General features: G+C 35.1%; 1 protein-coding gene across 6 annotated transcripts in view; it reads left to right on the top strand.

Moving 5' to 3' along the window:
* Positions 1 to 622: 622 nt before the first annotated feature.
* The window catches only part of LOC131155783 (sodium/hydrogen exchanger 1-like), a 36729-nt gene continuing 27263 nt past the window's right edge, over positions 623 to 10088 (top strand). Inside the window, exons 1-4 of one of the 6 annotated variants that reach the window (XM_058109183.1) lie at positions 623 to 851; positions 1325 to 1632; positions 1758 to 1876; positions 4840 to 4937. In XM_058109183.1, coding sequence (XP_057965166.1) covers positions 1492 to 1632; positions 1758 to 1876; positions 4840 to 4937 — 358 coding nt within the window. In that variant the 5' untranslated portion in view covers positions 623 to 851; positions 1325 to 1491. Of the gene's footprint in view, positions 1057 to 1324; positions 1633 to 1757; positions 1877 to 4839; positions 4938 to 10088 lie in introns of all 6 variants that reach the window. The other 5 variants (XM_058109180.1, XM_058109186.1, XM_058109182.1 and 2 more) reach the window with 5 other exon arrangements.

Raw genomic sequence — 10088 nt, 5'->3', positions numbered from 1 at the left:
AATAATATTTATATTTAAAATAATAACAACAAGAATAAATATAATAAATAATAAATAATTAAAATTATTTTAAGGATAATAATTATTATGAAATAATAAAAATAATAATACACTAATAGTAATCAATAAATAATTAAAATTATTTTAAGGATAATAATTATTATGAAATAATAAAAATAATAATTACACTAATAGTAATCATTATTATAAAATAATAATCAAACAAAAACAACAACAACAACAATTTTATTAATTCATTAGGAAGTAAGAATACCAAATCCTCAACAAGCACTAGCTCATTGCTCATAATTTTTTAAATAGGAAAACTGTAATCCTTGTTTGGCAGTTTAAGTAAAGCGGGTGAAAAAATTAATTGAAGTCAAGAGTCGCGACAAATGACAAGAATATTCCCAGCGCTGCAGTGCAGAATCTTAACGAGCAAGGAAAACCCCAAAGGTCCCCACCGACCTCTCAAAGTCAATCCCATCTCTGCCAAGTGGCAATTGTAGCGTACAGTCCACAACAAGGAACACACAGGTCCCACCGAAGCACCCTGTTCCCGCTATCAACTATCGTACTCGCCCATGATTTGACCGTTGTTTTCTTTAGATCCTGCGGTGATGGCTGACGCAATTCCTCAGATTGCCGTATCCGCGGCACACCCGACCACAGCCCAAGCGTTCCTTCCCTTCCTCGCGCGGTCTTTGTCTGCTTCGCTTTCCGAATTCCATTAGCAGAGCCTTCCTCACTACACACTGGCTCTTTCCCCTGTCGTCGCTTTCCACCCTCCTTCTCTATCTACGTTTCTGTATCTGCCTGCGTTTGGCTCGCGAGAAAGCTGAGGAAAAAAAGTAAGAACCTGAAAATTCGGATCCTTGTTTTATGTTGCTTTTGTTTCCAGATAATGAGAGACTTGCCTTGGGTGGTTACTGATATGTTATTCGTGTTGAACTAGGATGAGTGCAGTGTCACGAATAGAAAATTCCAAGGTTCATTTTATATATTTTTGTGTTTATCTATTAATTTCCAGTGTTTTCTAAGCAGCCAAACGGAGCAGTAAGTTTTTTCCGCTACAACTGAAACTTCAGATTGTCTAGTTGCATGTTTGATGTTCCCTTTTAGCATTTGTATCTGTGCTTGTTTGTTTGATGAGAAAATGCAGGAAAATGAAAGATTTTGAATATTAAAATTTTCTTTTCTTAATTTTTTGGGTTTCAGATTACAAAAGCACAAGTCCGTTTATGCTTTTGTTTTTCGTCCGTTTCCTCACCGTCTAAACAACGGATAGGTTTCCAATTTTCTAAATTTCTGTTTTCTGACGCAGGGTTGTATCCTTGGCTTTGTGTGAAATGTAATGTGCAGAGTCGTAGATCGTGTACAATTACAGTGGAGTGAGTTGAGTTTTCGAGTTTGGGCGCGGTGAACTTTTTTGACTGTTTTGAGGGCTGAAGTGCTTACATTGTCATCAATTTGGGTTCTGTTTTGCTGAGAATGGGGGCAACTCCGACCTCAGATCAAGGTTTCATAGATTCTCTGAACCTGTTTGTAGTACTACTTTGTGCTTGCATTGTAATTGGTCATCTTCTGGAGAAGAACCGATGGATGAATGAGTCAGTCACTGCACTTGTTATTGTGAGTATTTGCAGTTATATTTGGAACAACAGCCTGTGAATCTGACCTAAATATTGTATTTCTTGTGCTTATTTTGTTTGGATTATGGGAAGTGGTACATGAGTGTATCTTGGGGTTGATGGCAGGGTCTGTGCACTGGAATTGTCATTCTTCTATCGACTGGAGGAAAGAGCTCACGCATTTTAGAATTCAGCGAAGACCTTTTCTTTATCTATATTCTTCCACCCATTATATTCAATGCTGGGTAAGTTGGATTTTCCCTTAACTAAAAATTATTTTTGAAGGGTTTGTTAATATAGTTCAAACTACAATACTTAGGGTAGTACTTGTGTTATTAACTTTCTAAAGGGGTTCATTGTTCTTGTATACATGTCTAATCCTCAGGAGGCTCTTAGTCATAAATTATCCGACTCTGTTGCAGTCATAAATGATCTGTGTTTTAGTTCTGGCTGACTTGGTAGTCCACTTGGACGTGGTGATGATTGTGGAGTTTGGCATGAATTGAGCTTATTATTATTTTACTTAATGTGAAATGTCCATGAATTTTAAAGTTTCATAATCCTAGATAAAAATCGTTATATAACTTCAGTTCAAATCGGAGACGCAATCAAGTAGTTTAAAAATTCAGATTTGGTATGCAATTTAAAATTTAATCTATGGCCTAGTAGGTGCTCTTAGAATGTTTTGGTCAAGCTCCAAATTAGCCATAACTGGAAGGAAAGCTTGCTTCCAATCATCGAAGTGCAAGGAAAGAAAATGCATCCATCTTTCCTAATTTTTTAGGTAACCATCCATCTTTCCTACTTGACTCTTGTTTTTGTGAGATTGTCAAAAATATGAATGCATTAGTGCCTTCCCCGTACTGAACATTGGTTTATGGCCTTTTTGTATCGCCCATGTGTCGTTATGATGGTTTTACTTGTTACAAAATCCTATTTGAGAAGCATTTACATGGACATGGAGCATAGGTATGACCTGACATGGATAAAAACATAGGTATGACGCAACATGGATACAAAAACATGGCAAATCCCAAAAATATAAGCAAAATTCTCCATATTTTATTTATTCCATTAGAAATGCTGACAAGTTTATTATATATATATATATATATATATTTAAATCCTTTTTTTTTGTTTTCTATATTTATATTATTTTCACAAAAAATATAAAATAGTCATATCACGTGTCATTATAAGTGTTAGGCATTCCATAATTTTTTTTTTTTTGAGGGGTGTCCAAGGAATGGCCAAGATAAGTTGGAAAAGTGATTGGCTTAAAAAAAATATTTTAAAATTGTGCACATTTTATGAATTGGTGGGTACATGTTGAAGGAATGTTTGAGGAGTAGCAATGTTTGACATGGATATGCCACAAACAAAGAACCTTATACAAGTATCTATAGTAGTACATAGGCATGGAGATGGTGAATTCTCAATTAGGTGTTGCTAGAGTTTCCTGACTTACCCTGATGCTTGAGAATGATATTATCAGCAATGAAAAATGATTGAGTGAATACTAGTATAAAAAGCATAGTCTAGTCTGATTTCTAGCTTTTTTCTTATTCTTGGGAGAAAGAAATTCACAATCTCATACCTGGGAACATGGTTTTAAATAATGATCTGTGTAATGGTAATGGTTGTAGTGTAACAGTTGCTGATGTTATGTAACGGGTACTGGACACTGCCCATGTGAATTTAGTTTTTGCATTAGCGAACTTAAAAACATATATAGATTCATATGTTTTGATCCCAGAATCTCATAATATAATGCTTTAAATGATTTTTAGTAAATTTTAAGCAATTTAATATAACATACACTACGAGTATTGGACGTCATCTTGGTTACGTTAGTTTTTTTTTTAGCAAGAAGAAACATGAATTTGCTACTTCCCATTATGATAAGTGATACTCAAACTAAGAAATCATAAATATAAAGAAATATAAAATATAGAATGCCCTCTTTTGTACTCTTTTAGTCTTTAATAATACAATAGGATGTATTTTAGTCTCCAAACTAGGTGTAAAAAAAATTGAAAAAATCAAATTGAAAGAACTTAGAATATGAACATATGTAATTTAATGAGGGAAAAAGTTTGGGTTTATTTGAACATTAGTCAATAAAAATATGCATGCTAAATATCAAGGAAAATAAAACCAATAACGATTTAAAAAAAAAAAAGAAAAAGAAAATCACTAATTAAATAAACCAACTTAAAATTGAGTTCCTAAGCTTCACTAAAGGGAAAAAAGGGGAAAAAGCAAGGAAAGAACTCAAAAACCTATTTTAAGCATTCACAACCAATTGGCCTTCGTGAATCGGATTACCTCTGGGATATTGCTCCTTAATGGTCTTAGATATGGTTTCATAGCATCCATAGCGGTTTTTATGCACCAATTTTTAAAACCATGCTTGGAATACATCTTTTTGAAAGGATACAAGACTGAAATAATTATAAATAGTCTTACTATTTGTTTGGGAGCTTGAATTTTGGGTCTTGGATTTGGATTTGCATGGATTTGGATGAAATGTAGTGCAAAATCATATTGAGTTTTGTCCAGATCCATGCAAACCTAAATTCAAGGCCGGAAATTCATGGTCCCAAACTCTACGTTTGGATGTAACCATTGAGCTGGTAAGTGTGATTCTTTCACTTAGTAAAACATAGGTGTTGCAGAAAATTTTGCAATTCTTTACTAACAGTTTATATATGATTGCAGGACCTATAAAAGTCATATAGTGTTTGTCTTAATTTATAGGGTAAATATTGATCTTGTGTCGTCCTTTCAGTTGGTTTAATGGTTTTTGAATTAGTTTCTAAAATTTGGTATCAAATTTCATGAGAAATGAGAACATCTAAAGTATCATCTGCCTCCCCTTTTTTTTGTGTCCAAAGACTATAATGTGTGGGCAGTGTCTCCTTTCTCGCCCTCCTCATTCTCAATACCCCTGATGAAAGTGGTATTCAATTCCTAGGCTTTAACAAAACCCACTTGAACAATTTACAGTTATTTTTTTAAATCATAGTGCTATGGTGACAACTCACAGTTCACTGTTGTCTTTTCCACTACAAACTTTGTTAGGATGACTGATGACCTTACGATGGTGACAGTTTTACTATTATTTATTTCCCCTGTGTACATGTTCCACCTTATTCCACATATTTCTCTAAATGAATTTGATCAATTTATCCTGTTTTCTTACCAGGTTCCAGGTCAAAAAGAAGCAATTTTTTCGGAACTTTATGACTATCATGTTGTATGGTGCTGTTGGCACATTGATATCGTTCAGCATCATATCATTTGGTATATTTGGCTACTTTATGCTTGCATTTAGCAGCATTAAAGATTAATTAACTTGTTTACTTGTAAGTCTATTATATGCATTTGCAGTGTTATCTTAATTTAGGGCAAAAGACACTCACCTCAAGATTTGACAAAATGACAGGGATTTCCCCCGAAGTTTTTAAAAATTCCATTGACCTTCCCTAAGGTTTAAAAAAATGCCACAGATCTCCCCTGAGCTTTGCCAAAAAGACACGAAAACCTCTTTTCAAAAGGCTTATATATAAGGGGAGGTTTATGCCTTTTAGGCAAACCTCAAGGGAGGTACTTGGAATTCTTGAAACCTCAGGGAAGGTCTTTGGAATTTTTGAAACCTTATATTATCCAAGATGAATGCATAAGAGATATATTCTTACTGTGCTGGTTAATGCTGACTGTCAATGGTGCATATCAATTTCTGAAAATTTGGTTTTGGTTTCATCCTTTTTCAAAATTATAATGAAGGAAAACTGCTTCATCAAAATAGAGTAAGGAGTTATTACATATAACCATGATTGCAGTGGTAGCATTGTGAAATATTTACGAGCACAACGCATTAACATCCTTTAGAAACAGAGGATTATTATCTCTGTGTCTGTTTACTGTGGGAATATGCTCATAAGGGCCAATTGTAATGCCTTAGTTTCAAGAAAAAAAATGTATTAGGTGTGATAATACATATTAAATTTTCTTGTAGTTGCTAAAAGGTTTGGAAGGATGCTTTTATGATTTATATTCTTATTGTTCTGAATTTGATGAAAAGTATAAGGTAAATATCGAACACCCAACTATGTTTCTGACTAATAGTTGAATTAGTGAACGCGTGAGTTTTAAACAATTATGAGGCTATGTCAATAACAAAGGAAGGTGTGTCATATTTATGCTTTAATGCCGTTCATAGTATTTGTTGCAGAATTGGGTAAAATGGATGATCTACACAATGATAGGTATCTCCCTCTATTTATAATATACGTCAAGTTCATTCCAATGACCACAATACCCTTCCTAACTCATGCTTACCAACATAATGCTAGCACATACTAATGATTCCAAAGGACCAAAATAACCATTAACGCTCCCCTCAAGACACACACACACATACACACACACACACACACACACACACACACATATATAGATATATCAACAAGGAGACTGCAAATTAGGCTACACATGAGTGTTTGTAATGAGCTTCTGCACAAGTTTGTCCAAAACAAAGTAGCAGTCAACTTCAATGTGTTTTGTCTGTTCATGGAAAACTTGGTTGGAGGCAATATCAGTAGCAACTTGGTCATCTCACACAGACTCCATAGACTAAGAAAGTGGAAAACCTAATTCTTCCAACATGTTCTTCAACCAGACAAGTTGACATGTAGTCTGAGCCATGACCCTATACTCTGACTTGATACCTGATCTGACCATAGCAGTTTGTTTTTTCACTCTTCCAAGAAACCAAGTTACTACTAAAAAGGATATAGTACTCGGTTGTGGATCTCCTATTGGAAAGTGACCTGGCCTAATTTGCATGTGTATCCCTGAATCCAATTGTGACCATCTTGATACAAGAGACCTCACCCACATGCACTTTTGAGACATCTCAAGATGTGAATTATGTCATTCTAATGACTTGTCCTCGGAGAATCAAGAAATTGTCTCACAACACATGTTGCAAAAGTAATATTTGGTCGAGTGACTATTAGATAATTCAACTTTCTAACAAGTCTTTGGTACTGTCTTAGGTAAGGCAACAAATCATCCATATCTGACTCTTTAACTTATTGTTAGGATTCATTGTTGTATCAACATGCAAGAACATACTTTCTCTATGACAAGATGGTTTCTGTCCGAGATCTCAATATTGTTATACTCAAGTAAATATCAATGGTCCCATATCTTTGGTTTGAAACTTAGTCCATAGGAAATGCTTTAGGCCCTAGTAATAGTAATCATAATGTCATCCACATACACAATAAGCAGAATTCTATTGAATGGAGTATAATGATAAAATACTAAGTGATTTATTGCACACCGTCGGAGGCCAAACTCAAATGCTACGACACTAAATCAATCAAATCATTTTCTGGGTGATTGTTTCAAAATGTAAATTTGGAGGTGTGTATTTGAATTTGAAGTGGTCAAGTAAGGGTTTGTTTGGTATCATTGTTGTTTTCTATTTTCTATTTTTCTTTTGGTATAATTAAGAAATATATTATAAAATGCGTTTGTTTATGTTGCTGATTTTCTATTTCTATTGTCGATTTTCAATTGTTTGCAGAAAAATTCAAAGCTAGATTTTATGGTTTTTAGTTGTTTTGGCAACTTCTTGTCAAAAATTTTAATATTCAGAATAGCTCTTTTGGATTAAATCATTCATTTTATACACTTTTAAATTAAAATAAAAATTAAATGTTCATATGACTTTAAATATAATTGAAATAAGAATATTCATAAATTTCAAAAAATAAGAATAAAGTCAATTACAAAATATATATATATTTTTTTCAATTGTCATGCCCAATAAAATTTTTATTATAATATTAATTTTGAAAGTATAACAATTATGTAAAATAAGTATAATAATTTTTATTTTTACATAGTATTTTTTAATGTGTATTATTTTGCAATTTTATTATTTTAATCATAATTTTATAATATTATTTGATTTAAAGATGAAAATGAGTTTTTTTACAATTAATTTTAGTTTTATGTTATTAACCAAATAGGTTACTAGTTTCTAGTTTTTAGTTTTTGTTACTGGTTTTTTGTTTTCTTTTGTGGTTTGCGTTTCTCTAATTGTTGATAGTGATACCAAATGTTTCCCCTAAAAATATTATTTGACTTTAGTTTTTAAAGAATGAATTTTAATTTACATCAAATTCATTTTGTATTTCGACTTCCCAATTACATGAATATGAAATTACTTCTCAACCTATGGAATTTCAAACTCAAATCCCACACGAATTGCATCCTCTCCCTTAAGACACTTGAAATCCCTTGTGTCGTCATCATTCGACTCTATGCCACAAATACAAGATAGAGCAAATCATTCCTCACCTCCACCATCAAGTTTGTCCTGATACATGCCTTTGATTAGGAGATAGCAAAGCTCCATCAGCTGCTGTTGCATCACACCATTCTAGCAGCAAGAATTTGTGCCAAGATCTCCACCGAAAGCAATCCCCGGTGTAGATCTTTAAAGGAATCTAAATCTCGATTAATGGCTGAGTGAGATTGTTGGCCTTGGTGGTTGTGAAGGTGTAGAAGTTTGTCTCTAGCTTCTATTGCAACCCCTCGTTAGTGATGAAGAAGAAGTTTAATTAAGCCAAGTGTCACGGACCCCCAAAATGGGACTCAAGTAAGGGCCGTGTGGCACTCGTTGAGAGCTCTCCCTCGACAAGTCAGCCAACTCTCACACGTTCAAGCCTGCAAGTACGAGCACCAGGTGAGTCTCAATACTCAAGGAAAACAAGAAACAATAGGATTTCACATGAGCAATATATTCTTATACACCGAATAAGACTATAACAATCAAAGAAATCATAATCCAAGGCAACAGAACACCACAATGAAAAGAACTACTTGTATTATTCATCTACAAGAGAATCAACATACAAGCGATAACACAGATATTCATATATTCATTCTAAATCCCTGAAGAATACAATTATAGCAGTATCTCACTCCCCCATTTTCCCCATTACATTGTCACACCCTAACATCCTCCCCCACTCAATTTATCGACGTCCTCGTCGATATGTTGTAGACGGCCTTCTCACTCTTCTGATGTCGATGTAGATGTCGTTGACTATGAATTTCTGAACTCTTCAATCTTCTGTATGGCATGCTGAAGGTTGTCTGCTGTTTCCCAACTATTCTCTTCTTCCTCCAGTCCTAACCACTGAACCAGAAATTGTTGTTGTTGACGACCTTCTAGATTGACGACTCTGTCTGCAATGATCTCCTGGACTTCTTTGGTGACAGGATGCCTTCTGGAAATTGTTGATCTCCTTAATTTTTGTCGGTGCGGATCTGCTTCATCTGTGTGGAATGACTTTAAATTGCTTACATGAAACACAGGATGAACTGGACGTCTGTGGCTTTTCATCCACTCGGGTTGCTCAAGCCGATAAGATGCATGTCCCACCTTTTCGATTACTCTGATTGGACCTTCGTAACGACGTAACAGCCTTTTATCCTTGCCACGAAGAAAGCGAAATGTCTCCGGTGGCACTTTTACAAGAACCAGATCTCCAGCTTCAAATTGTTGTGGTCGTCTCCCTTTGTCAGCCCATTTCTTCATGCGCTTGGATGCTTTTTCTAACTGAGCTCGGGTGACTTCGATGTTTTGCAACCAATTTTTCGTGAATTGGTAGGCTTTTGGGCAATTTCCTTTGTATGGACCATCCAGAGTGTGTGGAAGAGTCGGTTGTTGACCTGTCACAATCTCAAAAGGGCTTTTATTAGTTGCAGAAGATTTCATAGAGTTAAAACAGAATTGTGCCGTGTCTAGTAAAGTAACCCAATTCTTCTGATTGGAGTGAACAAAATGCCGCAAGTATTCTTCCAGCATCCCATTAAAACGTTCAGTTTGACCATCTGTCTGTGGGTGATAGCTCGTGGAAAGATTAAGGTTTGAACCCATCAAGCGAAAGAGTTCACCCCAAAATCCCCCCGTGAATCTAACATCCCTATCACTAATTAAGCTTTCTGGAACACCCCAATATTTCACCACATGCTTGAAGAATAACTGAACTGTCTTCTCTGCTGAACACGGCTTCGAGACTGGTACGAAAGTTGCATACTTTGAGAACCGGTCAATCACCACCAAAATTGTGTCAAACTCCTCTACTTTTGGCAACGAGGAAATAAAATCCAAAGAGACACTCTCCCATGGCCTAGCAGGAACTAGCAATGGCTCCAATAAACCTGAGGTCTTCTTTCTTTCTACCTTGTCTTGTTGACAGATCAAGCACGTTTTAGTATAACTCATCACATCATCTTGCATATTTGGCCAATAGTACCCCTGTGTAATCAAAGCATGAGTTCTTCGCCATCCCGGATGACCAGCCCACAACATATCATGACACTCTTTCAGTAAGGTTTTCCTCAAGTTTCCAGCTTTAGGCACATAGA

The sequence above is a fragment of the Malania oleifera genome, chromosome 5 (assembly GCF_029873635.1).
Source record: "Malania oleifera isolate guangnan ecotype guangnan chromosome 5, ASM2987363v1, whole genome shotgun sequence".
Lineage (NCBI taxonomy): Eukaryota > Viridiplantae > Streptophyta > Magnoliopsida > Santalales > Ximeniaceae > Malania > Malania oleifera.
This window is presented reverse-complemented; position numbering and strand designations above follow the sequence as displayed.